The sequence below is a fragment of the Megalobrama amblycephala genome, linkage group LG12 (genome assembly GCF_018812025.1).
Source record: "Megalobrama amblycephala isolate DHTTF-2021 linkage group LG12, ASM1881202v1, whole genome shotgun sequence".
NCBI classification, from domain to species: Eukaryota; Metazoa; Chordata; class Actinopteri; order Cypriniformes; family Xenocyprididae; genus Megalobrama; species Megalobrama amblycephala.
Genome location: NC_063055.1, coordinates 20587833 through 20606635, shown reverse-complemented (window position 1 = coordinate 20606635; position 18803 = coordinate 20587833). Strand labels below are relative to the sequence as shown.

General features: G+C 38.7%; 1 protein-coding gene across 3 annotated transcripts in view; it reads right to left on the bottom strand.

The window, feature by feature from the left end:
* Positions 1-15810, bottom strand: part of ipo11 (importin 11) — a 194969-nt gene extending 179159 nt beyond the window's left edge. For 2 of the 3 annotated variants that reach the window (XM_048209570.1, XM_048209572.1), the window contains exons 1-2: positions 15653-15810; positions 9855-10001 (exon numbers count right to left, since the gene is read on the bottom strand). In XM_048209570.1, the coding sequence (XP_048065527.1) occupies positions 9855-9992 (138 nt within the window). In that variant the 5' untranslated portion in view covers positions 9993-10001; positions 15653-15810. The remainder of the gene's footprint in view (positions 1-9854; positions 10002-15652) is intronic. The other variant, XM_048209571.1, reaches the window with a different exon arrangement.
* Between the last annotated feature and the right edge of the window lie 2993 nt (positions 15811-18803).

Below are 18803 nucleotides of genomic sequence, written 5' to 3'. Positions count from 1 at the left end.
CTGATAAATGGTTTATAATTAGTTCTGTCAAATGATTAATCGCATCCAAAATAAAAGTTTGTGTTTACATAATGTGTGTGTGTGTGTGTGTGTGTGTGTGTGTGTGTGTGTGTGTGTGTGTGTGTGTGTGTGTGTGTGTGTGTGTGTGTGTGTGTGTGTTTGTGTGTGTACGCTGTACATTTATTATATATATAAAAAAATGCACACACATACATGTATACATTTAAGAAATATTTACATGTATATATTTATATATTATTTGTATATTTATATTATATTATATATATTATTATTATATAAATATAAATATTATTGTTACGGCTGGTGGTGTAGAGATGAGGCAGATAACGGATTTCCACAAACATACAGGGTTTTAATATAAACAAAGGCAGAGTACACCAAACAAGCGTCTAACATAAACAGAGAACGGACCAGGAGTGCAGGGAGTGAGTGCATTATAAAGGGAGTGCAGATGATCAAGTCCAGGTGCAGGTGATGAGTGCTGATGAGGAGCTGACGAGGGAAGTGAGTGCAGGTGATGAAACAGGAGGATTATGGGATATGGAGTCCAGGGGAACAAGGGAACTGTAACAGTACCTCCCCCTCCCGGTAGGCGCGTCCTCGCGCCGTAGATGTAACAACCGGGAGGGGGCGGGCGCCCTGGAGACCTCATGCCGGTGCAGGGGGAGGAGTAGACTGGAGTGGAGGTCTCCAGGGCAGGCTCAAAAGCCATGGCGGGTCAGGAGCCGAAGGCGGCCATGGTGGGTCAGGAGCCGTGGGCAGCCATGGCGGGTCAGAAGCCGAAGGCAGCCATGGTGGGTCAGGAGCCGTGGGCGGCCATGGCGGGTCAGAAGCCGAAGGCAGCCATGGCGAGTCAGGTGCAGCGAGCAGCCATGGCGGGTCAGGTGCAGCGGGCAGACATGCAGCAGGCAGACATGGCGAGTCAGGTGCAGCGGGCAGACATGGCGGGTCAGGTGCAGCGGGCTGCCGTGGAGGGTCAGGAGCTGAAGCCGGCCATGGTGGGTCAGGTGCAGCGGGCTGCCATGGAGGATCAGGAGCTGAAGCCGGCCATGGTGGATCAGGTGCAGCGGGCCGCCATGCAGGGTCAGGTGCAGCGGGCTGCCATGCAGGGTCAGGTGCAGCAGGCTGCCGTGCAGGGTCAGGTGCAGCGGGCAGCCGTGCAGGGTCAGGTGCAGCGGGCTGCCGTGCAGGGTCAGGTGCAGCGGGCTGCCGTGGAGGGTCAGGTGCAGCGGGCTGCCGTGGAGGGTCAGGTGCAGCGGGCTGCCGTGGAGGGTCAGGTGCAGCGGGCTGCCGTGGAGGGTCAGGCGCAGCGGGCTGCAATGCAGGGTCAGGTGCAGCGGGCTGCCGTGGAGGGTCAGGTGCAGAGGGCTGCCGTGGTGGGTCAGGTGCAGCGGGCTGCCGTGGAGGGTCAGGTGCAGCGGGCTGCCGTGGAGGGTCAGGTGCAGCGGGCTGCCGTGCTTGGTCCGGGGCCGAAGCCGAATTGCCGACTATCCCAGGTGGCGGTGAGGATCCGGCGGGACAGGGCGATGCCGCAGGTTCGGCCGACCGAGGCGCAGGCGGGGCTCCAGAAGGCCGCAGTGGAGCCAGAGCGACAGCCGACCAAAGGGACACAGGAGGGAGTGAGGAAGCCAACGGAGCGTGAGGGACGAAGGGACGAGGTGCAAACCGAGGAGTGTGGTCCTGAAGTGAAGGAAGGCCGACGAATGACAGATGCGGAACCGGGGGAGGATGGAGCCTGGCGGAACTGGTGGACTGATGGGCCATGGTGGAGATGAGGGAGGTTGGAGCCAAGGGGGAGTATCTGGACCAACGGGCCGAGGTGGAATCCTGGGTGAGGCGGCTAGAGGAGAAGGTGCAGTGTGGACAATAGTGGAAGGAGGTGGGAGAGGGAGGCAGGGAGGGAAAACAGTCTTATCAAAGTTCCTAATAGGAGCGGCTGGCTCGGCGGCGGCTGGAGCGGCTGGCTCGGCGGCGGCTGGAGCGGCTGGCTCGTAGGCGGCGGCTGGAGCGGCTGGCTCGTAGGCGGCGGCTGGAGCGGCTGGCTCGTAGGCGGCGGCTGGAGCGGCTGGCTCGTAGGCGGCGGCTGGAGCTGAGGGCTCGTAGGCGGCGGCTGGAGCTGAGGGCTCGTAGGCGGCGGCTGGAGCTGAGGGCTCGTAGGCGGCGGCTGGAGCTGAGGGCTCGTAGGCGGCGGCTGGAGCTGAGGGCTCGTAGGCGGCGGCTGGAGCTGAGGGCTCGTAGGCGGCGGCTGGAGCTGAGGGCTCGTAGGCGGCGGCTGGAGCTGAGGGCTCGTAGGCGGCGGCTGGAGCTGAGGGCTCGTACATCCCTCAAATACAATTAAAATCCCCACAGGCACTGGAGCTGGCACTGTGGGGACTGGAGCGGGCTCTGGAGACACTGGAGCGGGCTCTGGAGATACTGGAGCGGGCTCTGGAGACACTGGAGCGGGCTCTGGAGACACTGGAGCGGGCTCTGGAGACACTGGAGCGGGCTTTGGAGAGACTGGAGCGGGCTCTGGAGAGACTGGAGCGGGCTCTGGAGATACTGGAGCGGGCTCTGGAGAGACTGGAGCGGCTTTCTTCCTCCTCCTCCGCTTACTGGGCCCAGTAGAGGAAAGTGGGTCCAGCATGGGGCAGGCAGGGAGTTTGCTGGAGGGGTATGCGGAGGAAGACGGAGGTTGACTGACTGGCCCGGCCAACCGTGTTTCTGGATGGATTGGACGACAACACTTATCCTGAACCCTATCCACATAGAATTTGGAGCCATTTAAACACAAAATTAAATTGATAGTTTCGCTTAAGGAGAAACGATAATCTGGTTCATCAAAACGAATAGTGTCGTCATCCAATCCATCCAAAAACAGGGAGATCAAAACTGCTTCAGGCCAGTCCGACAAATAAGCGAGCTCAACGAACTCCTCCACATACCTCTCCAGCGAACGACCTACCTGCAGGAGCCCGATAAGGCGATCGCTGGCTGTCAGGGTGAGAGGCGTTGGAGGAGCTGGATCCAGGGCGCCGGGGAAAGTCCACGAGTCCATGTTCTTTCCTTTTTTTTTTTCTTGTGGAAATCCAGTCGGTTTAAGGTCCGTTCTTCTGTTACGGCTGGTGGTGTAGAGATGAGGCAGATAACGGATTTCCACAAACATACAGGGTTTTAATATAAACAAAGGCAGAGTACACCAAACAAGCGTCTAACATAAACAGAGAACGGACCAGGAGTGCAGGGAGTGAGTGCATTATAAAGGGAGTGCAGATGATCAAGTCCAGGTGCAGGTGATGAGTGCTGATGAGGAGCTGACGAGGGAAGTGAGTGCAGGTGATGAAACAGGAGGATTATGGGATATGGAGTCCAGGGGAACAAGGGAACTGTAACAATTATATATACAAATATAATATATTTTGTTAAATATATACAGGCGTGTGTGAATTTATACATATTATAGTATTCATATAGTATTCATAGTATTATACATAATATACACAGTACACAAACATTATGTAAACAAACTTTTAATTTGGACGCAGTTAATCGCAATTAATCGTTTGACAGCACTATTTATAATAATACTACAATATTTTATTAAAAAAATAAGAATTGTCAATAGCTATGCTTTCTATCCAAAGTGCACAAAAATGGAACATTGCATAAAACATTTGCAAATAAAGCAGTGTTTCCATCCCGTGTGTTCAAGAGAACAAATCTTCTGGTAAGCCATTATACCAAATCATTTTGATAACAGATTTTGGCTCAGGCATTTCAGAATGATCAAACTAACATTTGAGATGATGTGCAATGAAATTAGTCCACTGGTTAGTCCAGTTATCCAATCACATCCACTGTTGAAGCAAAGTCACATGAGTTTTTTGTTGCGCATTGAGGGATTAATTTGGTAAATGTGCTTCCATCGTAGTTTGTGCATGGCTTATTGGATAAAAAAAAAATTATTTGCCTCAATTAAGTGCATATATTTTTTATGTGGTTTTTTAGAATTTATGCGCATCTTGGTATTTCCATACATTGTTATTTTTTTTGTTTTTTTTATGAGATATCCCAAAATGCATATAAATAGGTAGACGGGAACACAGCTAATTTTGATTTCATGGTAACTTTAAATGAAAATTTATATCAAAATACGAATGGTGAAATTTCATTTACATGTATAGACCCTATTCCTGAATCACCCTTCTTGCTCCTCCTGCCAACAAAAGCTCAAGCTCAAACCAAAAATATCATGCTGCGGGACAGCACAGTCTCCACTGTCAACACAACAAAATGGTTTAAATGTTCTTTGTTCAGCATCTGAAAGGTGGCCATGTTTAAAGATAAAAACAACAACTCAGGCTGTCTGTAAGGAGATAGGCCATGACACGTAACAGAATATACGCCCTACGGTCAGAAGCATTTAACCTCTGAGCAGCTAAAAGGTCATTACTAATTCATCTACAACCAGTATGAAGTGTAAAATATTAATTTCACATTTCAAATAAATTAGACCATGTGCCAGTGCAGAGAACAAAAAAAATAAATTGCATGAAATGCATATCATTATGAAAATTATTTGTATTCAGTACACAGAATCAATGCCCTCCTGGACCACTTAAACCACCGTTGTTTGGTTCATCATTACTGGCAACCCCTTACGTCCCTTAAGAACTGTTGCATACTTCGTTGCTTTAAAAAGCTTCATTTCTTATTTTGTAATAAAAGTGCTCATAAATAAAACAGTAGTATTGCATGAATTGCAAAATGAGTCATGACAGCTAATGACCATCTGGTGAGGATGTCGGCCCATAGCTCAGGTGGATCAACCCTCAATGCAGAGCACAGAACAGTCTCCAACAAAATCTCCCTCAATGTCATGGCCCAGCTGTCTTATCAAAATGGATAAAATATTAAACTTTAATTTATATTTAAAGATGGACATTATATTCAGTAGTTTCCTTTACATTTTAAAGTAAAAAATAAAAGTAATTTTTTACTTTTAATAAAACAATTTAAGAAATATTAAATTTCTCTTTATTTCTTCTTTACTGTAATCATTTATTTTAATAATTGTAAAAGTAGTTTTTAATAATTTCATTTAGTCTATTTTTCAATATCCTTTTAATTAACATCTAGTACACACAAAAAAAAAACATCTAGTACACTAATGACATAATTTTGGCAGAAAAAAAGTGAAACATCTGTAAGTAGTAGTTCAAAAAACAAAAATAACTGATGTTAACTTTAAGTTAAGCAATAGTTAATAGTTAATTTTTTATGAGTAAAATATCTCTGAAGTATATTCCCATTCATGTTTGCATTTTTTTAGCACACCAGGGTGATCATGAACATGAAATTGTCCAGCCATGACTTCCTGTTCCACAGAAAGATGAGGAAACACAAAGGCCAAATTCCCTTAATCATTCATCACAATGAGTAAAACCAAAGAACATAGTTCTGATGTGCAGCAAAAGATTGTTGAGCTTCACAAAATATTATTTCCACTATCAGGGCAATAATTAAGAAGTTCCAATCAACTAAAGATGTTATAAATCTGCCTGGAAGAGGACGTGCGTTTAAATCATCCTAATGCACGGTGAAGAGGAAAGTTTGAGTGGACAAAGACTCTCCAAGGATCACAGCTGGAGAATTGCAGAGACTAGTTGAGTCTTGAGTCTCAGAAAGCCTAAAAAAAAATTATCAAATTATCTACATCCCCACAAGTTGTTCGGGAGAGTTTTAAGAAAAATCCTCTGCTCTCATCCAGAAATGATCTCCAGCATATTCAGTTGTCAGACAAGACTGGAACTTCAAAAGGCACCTGCTTCTATGGTCAGATCAAAAAAAAAAGATATTTTTGGTAGCAAACTCACCAGATGGGTTTGGTGCACACATTATATTTTATAATATATATATATATATATATATATATATATATATATATATATATATATATATATATATATATATATATATATATATATATGGAACACGTTTGGGACGACCAGAACCCTTCCTAGAGCTGGCCGTCCGGCCAAACTGAGCTATCGGGGGAGAAGAGCCTTGGTGAGAGAGGTAAAGAAGAACCCAAAGATCACTGTGGCTGAGCTCCAGAGATGCAGTTGGGAGATGGGAGAAAGTTGTAGAAAAATCAACCATCACTGCAGCCCTCCACCAGTCGGGGCTTTATGGCAGAGTGGCCCGACAGAAGCCTCTCCTCAGTGCAAGACACATGAAAGCCTGCATGGAGTTTGCTAAAAAACACCTGAAGGACTCCAAGATGGTGAGAAATAAGATTCTCTGGTCTGATGAGACCAAGATAGAACTTTTTGGCCTTAATTCTAAGCGGTATGTGTGGAGAAAACCAGGCACTGCTCATCACTTGTCCAATACAGTCCCAACAGTGATGCATGGTGGTGGCAGCATCATGCTATGGGGGTGTTTTTCAGCTGCAAGGACAGGACAACTGGTTGCAATGGAGGGAAAGATGAATGCAGCCAAGTACAGGGATATCCTGGACGAAAACATTCTCCAGAGTGCTCAGGACCTCAGACTGGGCCGAAGGTTTACCTTCCAACAAGACAATGACCCTAAGCACACAGCTAAAATAACGAAGGAGTGGCTTCACAACAACTCCGTGACTGTTCTTGAATGGCCCAGCCAGAGCCCTGACTTAAACCCAATTGAGCATCTCTGGAGAGACCTAAAAATGGCTGTCCACCAACGTTTACCATCCAACCTGACAGAACTGGAGAGGATCTGCAAGGAGGAATGGCAGAGGATCCCCAAATCCAGGTGTGAAAAGCTTGTTGCATCTTCCCCAAAACGACTCATGGCTGTATTAGATCAAAAGGGTGCTTCTACTAAATACTGAGCAAAGGGTCTGAATACTTAGGACCATGTGATATTTCAGTTTTTCTTTTTTAATAAATCTGCAAAAATGTCAACAATTCTGTGTTTTTCTGTCAATATGGGGTGCGGTGTGTACATTAATGAGGAGAAAAAAATGAACTTAAATGATTTTAGCAAATGGCTGCAATATAACAAAGAGTGAAAAATTTAAGGGTGTCTGAATACTTTCCGTACCCACTGTATAGTGTATGGTAATATATAGGCAGGTTGATGAAAAGGATCAGACTTTTGTGTAATAGTAGCCTGTACTCAAGCCAAGATGATTATTCATTCTCTCCAAGAGAAAAAGTAATTGCTCTGTCTGCAGGCTCTTGATGTGTCTAGCTCTAGGGGTGGGCGATATGACCAGTATCATATACAATTTAGTGACTTTATTTTAAAAATTATTTTTTTTTCTCCTTTTTGAATTTTGAACAAACCAACAGGTAAGGTTATTCAAAACAAACGAATGACAAGTCTGGCATCAGAACAAAAACATCATGCAACACTTGAATTTAATAAAAGACTCAAAGTAAATCATTATAAATCTGACTGCATAAGCCACATTTGAAATCAATGTCAAACAGTCAAAATACCTAGATCTGTAGCAGCACATCAGTTGAATTCTAAATTAATGTGCAAAGTAGTTTTGCTTGATATAAAATGTCCAAGAAATTAGAGTTTGGACACCAGCCCCAGTTGAAACGTACCACAGAAATAAGAAGGGAAAAGCCTTAATAAAAATTATTACCTGAAAAAAGGCAACAAAACGCAACAAAATGTTTCTCTTCTAAACTTGATTTCTTTGCTTTTGATTAATATAATTCTCTAAAATGTGCAACTACTAGATTAAATTATTTAGGGCAAATGTGAACCAATCAAGTACTCAAATTATTTTTGCTGAAACTATAGTTCCCAGCATGCTTTGCTTGGGACTAAATGAGGAGAATAAAATGTTGAAATTAAGTGCTATTTTAAGTGTTTTGAGCAAAAGAGGAAGACTTTATAGTGTTTACCAGTGTTTAATGTTCAATTATATTTGAAATATTAGAAACATTTATATTATATTGGGTTACCATTGTGGAGAAGAGTGGAGCATTTGCTTAGGCTATGGACTGGTGCAGCACATCATTACTACATTGCTCAAGTATCATTTAATGCTTAGCAGTTAGCATGCTAATGTGCGCCATTGTTAGCTAATAGTTTGTTTCCTTTCACATTAAAGGTGCTAAAGAAGATTTTTTCATCAACTGAGAAACCAAAGACTGTTAGTGAGTTTTTTAAATGAGCGCATGCGTAAGAACAGCCCCCCCTCCTTCACAGCTCATTTAGAGGGAACGCCTCCCAAAACTCGTGCACGAGTATTGGAACACGAGTGTTTACCAATGGCATTCGCTGTGTCGTGTTAGTGGATTCATTATGTCGGACTCACCGCAGGTAACTCTAATCTGCAGCTGTTACTCCTGTCTACTGACAAAAACATTGCATGCGGCGCCTGTAGAGTGTGGAAAGTTACTGGAGCGCGCAGCCGCACACGTCTCTCACAAGGAACGTCATGGCAGTGATTGACAAGCTAGAGGGCCAATTGGCTGATGTTTTTAAGGCCCTACCTCGTGCACAGATGATGTATATTAATATTATTTCTTTCAGTGCACCTAATAAATAGTCTTTTATCAGTTAGTAAAGACAGTTTCAAGTAATATTGCAAAAATGTATAAAACAAAACATCCTCTTTAGCACCTTTAATACTACTTTATTGGATCAATTAAAATGACTTAATTTCATGTACATAATTAAATAATGTAAATCCAACCCTTTTTTTTAGTGTACATTCTGAAAGTTATTTTGTTCCAGTGGCAAATTCAAACCTGGGCCCACCCACTCAAAAGTAATTTTCCAAATAGATGTATGAAATAATTTAATTCACAATAATAATTAATAATAAAAAAAAATGTCTTATCACACTATAACTATTTATTTAGTTAAAATAATTATTATATGCAAGTTTTCATGGTCAACTGAGGTGATTTCCTAGTTTTCCCTCTCCCTATAGGTGCATATCATAATGCTTGTCAAAATGAAATGTTTAATATGATTTGTCAGTTTCTATTAGTCCCCTTTCATAATGTTATCTTTACAACGCAAGGTTGTAAAACTTGTAATAGTAAGAATTGCTTTTGTGTTTTGTGTAGAGCTGAATTTATAAATGGCGAAGCAAATATCAATCAGTTGATACTTTAAAAAGCCTAAATTGGATATCCTAATCCTAACTGAAGAAACCAAGGCTAGCAATGAATCCAGGCGATTCCTTTAACGTGAACCGACAGAGACACTTGATTATGATGAGATCATCTCCACGTTTAAACAGAAGTTCCGTCGTCTCAGTCTAATATCACAGAAGGACATGTTAAGTACAAATATTTTCTCAATGTTTATAGTTAAAAAAAAATGACATCCTTGACATGCTTGATAAAAAAAAAAGGGAGACATTTTTTGTTTTTTTCATGCACTTTAAAAAAAATATCAATAATCCATGGAAAAAATGTTTTTACATTACTTGAACTTAAAGTAGTTTCAACTTTCTTTTATAAGTTATATGAGATTCAACTTGATTTTTTTAAGTCAGTTTTAGTATAATTTCAGTTGAAATGACTTGTACAGCCAATTTGATTATACTTGATTTAAAACATCAAGAGAAAGTCAAGTTGAAATAAATGGAAATTTTTTACAGTGTAGTTTTTTATATGTTGTTATTGTTTGCTTTTTTGAAACTCTGTACTTAAAACTGTGCTGTGTTATATTTTTTTATTGGTAATGTGGTGTGCCGTTTTCATACTCTACACTTTCCCCACCCTGTTTTATGAAGGCCTACCCACTTGAACATTTCTGGCCTCACCCCTGTTTTGTTCTATCGTGTCCCTAAACTGCTCATTTTGTGGCTGTATGGAGTAGACTCTCACCAGCAGCACTGAGTAGAAGCCAGGCTGGGTCTCCCATTGGCGAAGCTGCTCCTCTGCAGGCTTGAGCACAGCTGTGTCCTGACTGGTGGCCTGGGTCAAAGCCTGCAGCACCACCGAGCTGGCGCTCTGGATGTCCATTAGGTAAAGCTGCAGACACAAACAGAACACACGTTACGGCTCATTTATCATCTTATTAGACTGGATTCTTGAAAAATAAAAGTTAACAATACTACCCACCAGTCCTTTGCTTTATGAAATACTTACTATAATAGTTTACTATCTACCACACATGAACTACAACCTGATCTTCAAGTAAAAAAAAAAAGCTCAATTTAACAAGATACAAATTTTGTATTTTTGTATATTGCTTAATATTTTTTGTGGAAACCAACAATCCTACTGGGCCAAAACGTTTGAACAATAGTGCTGTATATAATATAATAACCAATCATTTACTACCATTTTTATTTATTATCAAATTTATTATCATTTGCAATAACAGCTGTAATGTAACTATACCACTATAAAATGTAAGTCACATGAAATTATAAATTCATACACACATTTTGTTGGAAAATTATGAAAAACACTGGAAAAAAAATTACTAATTTTGTTCAACACTTCACTATCACAAGTAATTCTTGCATTGTCATACATAACCTTGAATGAAACTAGATGACATTACATTTGTGACTTACTTACAGTTTTTCTCAGTCGCTTTGGTGCATTTCTCACATCACTATTTACATTTGCACAATAGTTAGTTCAACCTCCACAACATTTAGTCATTTGTGCACATCATAGTAGCAGTTTCTCATTCCTTCGAACAAATTGCAAATGCTTTTGGACATGCATCAACTGCTTTCATACCACTTTTTTGCTGTTTTATAACATTATCATTTGCTTATGTCATGTCAGTCAAAATTAACTATACTTGTGAATGCTGAATAGTCATTCCATATAAAACTAATAGTCCTCATTCCATTGCTTGAGTCATTACATACAAAAATGTTGAACTAGTTGTCAAAATCTGTCAAGCAAATTTTACACATTTTTTTAAAATCTTTTTTTCCTGAAAATGTCTCCTAAATTGAACAATTTCTCTCAAGTGAATCTCAACTTTCACTGATGAGAAGGGGTGTGTGAAGCATTAGTTGCAACCAATGATAAGCCACTTCTCTACAATCACTGTCAGAGGTGAATCCCATAAACCCCCATTTTACAAGCATATACGAACCAAGCAGGACATAGTGTGTACCATTTCTACAATACTGTGACACAGAAGTGGAAGGTCAGCCTCATGGAAGAGGGGTAAGGGTGCGGGGAAGAAGGGGAAGGGGACAAAACAGGGGAAGAGGAAGAAGAGGCCAATAGGCAGATCCCTGATGAAATCAGGGCTACAATTGTGGATCATGTTGTCAATCACGGCCTCACAGTGGCTGAGGCTGGTCGAAGGGTGCAGCCAAATGTTGGGAGAACCACTGTAAATTCAATTATTCAAACATTTCGTTGGGAGAACAGGTGTGTATAAATGGACAGTAATTCAGCACTAAACAATCTGCACTGCACTACTGTCATCGTGTCATACATGAAGCTTGCAGTGGGACAAGAACTTGTCACTGTACATTTTACATTTAGACGTACAGCTTTACTGCATCACACATTTAGTGTATTGTAGTGTACAGTAGTGTTACAGTAAAGATTTGCCATATGTACTGCAATATTGTTTACAGTTGTGCACAGCTCTACCCAAAGGGAGTTTATGTTTGTTGCAAATAAGGGTGTAATTTTTCTTTTGCACAATGCTGTGAACAAATTAGAATTGCAAAGAGCATATGCAGTAAAAATGTGAAACATACATATTCAGTGTCTTGTACTCAGTTACCTCACTAAATACAGTAATGTGTAACTTTACTGTATTTTTCAAATGGCTGTGCAAATAGTATATAGTGCTGTCTTGAGCATTTTCAGGTAGTGTCACCAAGATCTGACTTTTTTGCATTGGAAAACATTGACAGAGTAAACTGTCATAATGAAAACATGACAAAGCCATTTGACTATCTTGTTCATAAACAATGGTGTCAGGACATTTCATCTTGATGACACTGACACTTTCATTGACACGAATACTTGCTTTTGAGGAATGACCTATCCATTTTGAGCAAGTGACACGCTTTTGCAGGTTATCAACTAGGTTTTGCAGTTTGTACTAATTGTTTTGAGAACTGCATTAACTGTTGTGCAAATGTAAATAGTGATGTGAGAAATGCACCAAAGCGACTGAGAAAAACTGTAAGCAGAATTCACAATCACAATGTACAATGTCACACTGAAACAAATGTTTATGTCTGAAAGACAATGGCTCGCTGGCCAGATGGGTGACAATAATGTCAACTGTCCCTAAAATCTTGACCTTGAGCCATTTTTTACTGCTATAGCAAAGTCTGCATATTTTATTCTAGCATATAAAGAATAATTATAATAACATCAAGTTAGAAAAACTTTGCTGTGCAACTCTGCCCCCTATTGGTGCAAAGCAAAAAAAAATAAAAAATACAATGTTTTTTCAGAGACCCGTCCAAAATAATGCCAAAGCACAGCAGATGGCTTTAGAGATTTCCCATCTCATGGACAAACAGAAAGTAGCCACTCAAATGACATCCATGCTGTGATAGAAATGTGTCCCATTTTTATTTTTAATTACTGGTAAATAAAGCACAGATGCTGTGCATTTTCAATTATGAGCTCAAAAGCATGTGTCTCCATTGCTGCAGACAGACCACATAGTTGAAAGCATCAAGGCTTCAAGTACAATCTCATAGTTATTAGAGCGATAAGTGCAACTATGCTGCAAGCGTGTTCAAAGGCGTTTCAAGCGGAAGATGGCAGCTGCGATGTGTTAGTTTCAGGCAACCTTGTGTGTAAGGACTCAACTACACCTTTCTGGCAATCACATCTGATTTCAAATAAAAAATAAACACTACAACATGCAGGTTCAGATCTGGGAAGAGCACCGAAAATGATTGTTTACTCCAACAAAAAAGGTCAGATAATCTGGGTTCAGGCACTAGAGCAGAATGTCATATGGATTTGAGGTATAGTGACATATTTCACTGGCCTTCAAGACATGACATTTAAGCTGTGATTATAAGTAGCCTATATAATATGTCAAACATTACAAGGCCAAATCTGACATGAGGTCAACTTCAAGGCTCGGTTGGTCAGCCCTTGTTGGGGGGACGTGAAAATATCATTCTGGGGGAAAAATGTTTCTCCACTGACGGCCATTAATGGACGTGTTCTGAATAAATAAAATGCTTGAACATATGAAACACAAATTTAATTATACAAAAATCACATGCATAACACATACAGCTTTGAAAAAAAATACTTTAAAGGTGCCCTAGAACCAGTTTTTACAAGATGTAATATAAGTCTAAGGTGTCCCCTGAATGTGTCTGTGAAGTTTCAGCTCAAAATACCCCATAGATTAACTGCTTATTTTGGGGCATCATTAACTATGCACCGATTCAGGCTGCGGCCCCTTTAAATTGCGCGCTCCAGCTGCCATTTTTCGCTATTGTTCTTGCTTGCTTACCTAGTCTGATGATTGAGCTGTGCACACATTCAGACGTTAATACTGGCTGCCCTTGTGTAATGCCTTGAACATGAGCTGGCATATGCAAATATTGGGGTCATACATATTAATGATCCCGACTGTTATGTAACAGTCGGTGTTATGTTGAGATTCGCCTGTTTTTCGGAGGTCTTTTAAACAAATGAGATTTAAACAAGAAGGAGGAAACAATGATGTTTGAGACTCACTGTATGTCATTTCCATGTACTGAACTCTTGTTATTCAACTATGCCAAGGTAAATTCAATTTTTGATTCTAGGGCACCTTTAATTTTGAAAAAAAAAAATGCATTAAATAATTGATCAAATGTGTAAAAAGTAGGGCTGCACGATTAATCGCATGCTATTCTCACGCGCATTTCGTCAGTAAAGCCGGTTCCCTGATTACCGCTAAATCGCCATCACCTGTTTTTAAACGGAGCGCCTTTTAATAGACGGAGCCGTAGTTCACGGACAAGCCACGCAATATCGCGTTCATTATCGCAGGCGATTCATCTGCGATATGAACGCGATATTGCGTGGCTTTTCAGTGACCTACGGCTCTGTCTATTAAATGCCGCTTCATTTGAAAGCAGGTGATGGCGATTTAGCGGTAATCAGGGAACCGGCTTTACTGACAAAATGCGCGTGAGAATAGCATGCGATTAATCGTGCAGCCCTAGTAAAAAGTATATAATTCATAACATTTATAATAAAATATTTCTATTTCAAATAAATGCTGTTCTTTTGACTTTCTATTAATAAAAAAAAAATCCTGAAAAAAAATGTAGTATGGTTTCCACAAAAAATATAAAGCAAAACAACTGTTTTAACATTGATAATAATAATAAATGTTTCTTGAGCACCAAATCAGCATATCATGTGACACTAAAGACTGGAGTAATGATGCTGAATATTCAGCTTTGCATCACAGGAATAAACCACATTTTAAAATATATTCAAATATAAAACAGTTATTTTAAATTGTAAAAATATTTCACAATATTATATTTTAACTTTATTTTTTCAAATAAATGCAGCCTTGCTGAGCATAAGGCACTTCTTTCAAAAAATATGTAATAAAATCTTACCAGCCCCAAAGGTAATATAAATAGGTATCACAAAAAATGCTGATATATTAAATGTACATATTAAACACACTATATGCACAATATTCAATGATACATCACAATTTTTAAAACTGAATGTTTTGATACCATTCAAAAGGCTATTGGTAGATTTTGGAACTTACAGAAAAGGAAATACAACAACTGTTCAGTGATCAAATGAACATGGTTATAATCCAAAGCTGATCATCTCCAAATGGCGATAAAACAAATAAATGAAAAGTGTGTCTGATATATCGATCTATAATTATTCTCAGTAAAAAGGTCTGACAATGTACACACAAACAGTCAATACATTCTCTATTTGTGCCGTTAAAACACACCCACAAAAACTGAATGGAGTTAGAGTCAAATCACTGATGACATGTCCAGATTTAAATGACAGACAGATTACACATGGCCTGAATATAATGTAAACATGAAACAGACATGAACGTCTTTGCTCACCCAAAACCAAAACATATTGTGCATTAAACACACAGCTATCATCAACCTTGAACCATCAAGAGCAGGTCAATAACATAACAGATTTGAAATAATGCATGTCCACGTGCATGTGGATATATGTGTATTATGAATTCATAACTGTAGCAGCATAATTATGAACGTCTCACAGCTTCTCGGCCTGTTGATGTATGAAACCCTTAAACTGTAAACATTACACATGATATGTAAAATAAAGAATGGTACAAGTATATAACGTTACGTCGTTACGGTAACAAAATTACAGCATAAGATTAGGATATAGGACACGTCAATCATTCTTATAATCATAATGTGAAATCTGTCAACTACCATTTGTTAAAATAACGTCTAAATGAAGCGAATTGTGATCAGACTGTTAGAATATGATTTCATCCCAGTCATGTGAAATATCCACACACGAACAAAAGCAGAGAAACATCTAGTGTGTAGCTCGGTGGCTAATAGTTACTCTACTGTCACGCATGTTGGCCTACGGAGCAAAGTGAAGTATTTAACATCACTAATTACTTTAGCTCGAGGAGTTATGAGACACCAAAACATCCCCTCAAGCTGAAGTTCTTGTTGACGTACCTTCCGCAAATATGTCAATGCCGGGTGAGATCAAAACAGTTTGCAGTCGCCTCTAAACACAGCACTCACGTTGTGAGGAGGATGGCGCCATCCACAGTAGCGACCGTCGCAGTAAAATGACGTAAACGCATATTCCAAACATTCATTTGAAGTGATTTCATTTTGTGTCTAAGCCCCTTTTATAATGTTGAGTTGATTGTAATTTGAATGCCATCTTGTTTTAATATTGTAGGTTTTCTTAATAAATTATTAACTATCCAAAATACTAAAAAAAAAGTGATTTTAAAGTTTTGTTACCTGAGAAAATGGTTGCTGTATTGAACTTGTCCTTTGTAGATATTAAGGAACTATGACGAAGAAGGCTATATGTGGGTTTTTTTTATTATTAATATCTACAAATGTAGGCCTAGATTTTTTTTTTCTCCCTGTTTGTTGTATTTAAGAATTATTTGGTCATATCTAAAAGCCCTGTCAAATATTAAGAACAAAAAGCTGGGATTTTGTTGGATTTAGTTGATATATTTGATATTTAATAATATAATATTTGTTATACCCCTGTGATAATTTTCTAGTGATATTGCTGTTATTTTGTGCTTAGAAAGTTATTTATTAGGCTATTTTGAGCTTGTGCAGATATTTGTTTTTATTTTAGTTTATTTATTTAGCATATATTATTTTCTCCATTCAATCTTCATTTTGTGTCTAACTGTAATTTGAATACCATCTTGTTCTATTATTTTTGGTTTTCTTAATGAACAAAGTGATTGTGAAGTTATAATAAATAAGCATGTGAATTCTGTGGAAAATGTCAAATGATACCAAGAACATCACAAAGCGAGAAAACATGGGTGTGTGGTAAGTATTTGATGATTATGTTCTATGAAAAGAGTCTATATTATTAATTATGTTTGGTAAATACCATACACTTAAGAAAAAAGAAAATAAGCACTTTGCAAACAAATTTCTCATATTTTATAAATGAGCATGGAATTTCAATTATGTAAAACGATTTTCCCTCGAAATATTACGTATGTATATTTCGAAATATTACGTATTGTTACTTGGACTGTGTACAAATACCTCTTTTATGTTTTCTTGTCACTGTAAACCCGAATAAGTTGGCAAAACTCAAAAAAATTGTAAGTTAAGAAATTCAAAGTTTAAGTAAGCATAACTGGCAGATTTTTATTTCGTACTCATACATTTTAATTGTTCATAACTTGAAATGTTTGAGTACACTAATTCATATATTTAACTTAAAATGTTCATGTAACCTCAATGTGAACATTTTATTAGTGTAAACATAGTTAGCTATAAGCTATAACAAGCTAATTCAAAAAACGTGCTAATTTGCTAACATGTTAACAATAGCATGGTATAGCACTTGCTCAATGAAAACCCACATTAACAGAAACTCTTCTAAATTAGCATAAAACATTAATAGGGATTAATCTTGCACAAAAAACATTATACAACACTTTACTCACCTTTGAGTGCCATGGGCAAAGAATGCTGGGAAATAGAAATCCCAGCCCAGTTTCAGTTAAACTTAAGTTCATCTGAATTAAAAGAAATAAGTTCATAAAACTCAAAACAATGAAACAGTTCAGTTTGCTTAAAATATATAAGTTCTGTGAACTTGAAAGAAAAATAAAGTTCTAAATACTCATAAAAGTTAATTTGACTAAACTAATTTGTTTAATATGTTTGTCCAACTCAACCAATTAATTATTTTGAGTGCTAGGTTTACAGTGTAGTTTTGAATAGGCTAATAATAAATATTATTATTATTATTATTTAGTGAATACATGTTTTGTATTTTGGTTTGCATAATTTTGAAAATTTGCAAACACATTGTTCTTTGTACCAACAAAGATTTATTATTAATGACACCGTTTCTACATTATATACAGTATCAAACTGAGAATATTAGATGACACATGATTGTAGTTGCATTTATTGTCCAGCAGATGACGCACAACTACCATAATAGGTGACTCCGCAGGCAATAGTCATGCACTGACCCAAAATCACCCTGAAAGGCACTGGGTGTGCGGTTAGGGTTTGAGTAGTCTTGCATAGTCAGACTATTGACTAACAGACTGTGGGTGGTCTGAGGCTGTGCTTGGCTCAATGATAAGCTACTAAGAGATCGTTCTGAGTCACTTTTCCTATTACTATACCTGGCAAAGAACATCAGACTGAATATAGTGAAAAGATTTTACACCCTAGAGATTAAAGATTAATATTTACACCATAGAATGGACCTTTATGGGGGCATATTTTGCTTGTAACCATAAAAAACACAAATACTTGAATTTCATCAGTTAGGCCTACTTGAAATAAACTATCAATCTGAACAACCATGAAATCAAATAAATATCAAATACAAAATTATTTGAAATAATGACTATTATATTATAATTGTTATTATAAAAAATTAAAACAACACTTATGTTAAATGTATTATTATTAATACCTTCAGGATATTACACAGCTCTATTCTAAACCATTACAGGGGGTTGTCCCACTCAGTTGTATGTATGCCCTAACATTTCATTTCTGACATTGAATGAAATGAAAAAAATGACTATGTGTTAAACCACAGCTTGTTTTTAACAAGACAATAAGTAAAGTCCCTTTTTTCTGTAGGAGGACGTGTGGGTAGCTAAATCAAAGCATCACAAAAGATTTCCTGTCTGAATGGGTTCTGTGCTGAAAATACAATAAGCTTTGTTGAGCTTGATGTTACATGACTATTATTATATACACTGTTACATAAAGTTGATTAATTTATAAAAGATGCAGGGGGGGGGGGGGGGGATCTAGATATAGATGAAAGAAGAAACAGAGATGTTTTGGAGAGAAAAAACAAATGTCCTGTGGCACCAATAGGCTACAATTCTTTAACTACTCACAACTACTAACTATTACTATTACTACTATATTACTATTACTAGGTTAACTATTAACTAATATTAACTTTTGCTTCAGTAAACTTCTAATTACTGCTTAATAATAGCCTAGTTAATGTAGGCTTAGTTGTTAAATTTAGGTATTGGGATTAAAGGATGTTATAATATGGTCATGCAGAATAAGGCATAATATGTTCTTTATAAGTAGCCTACTAATAAACAGCCAATATCATAGT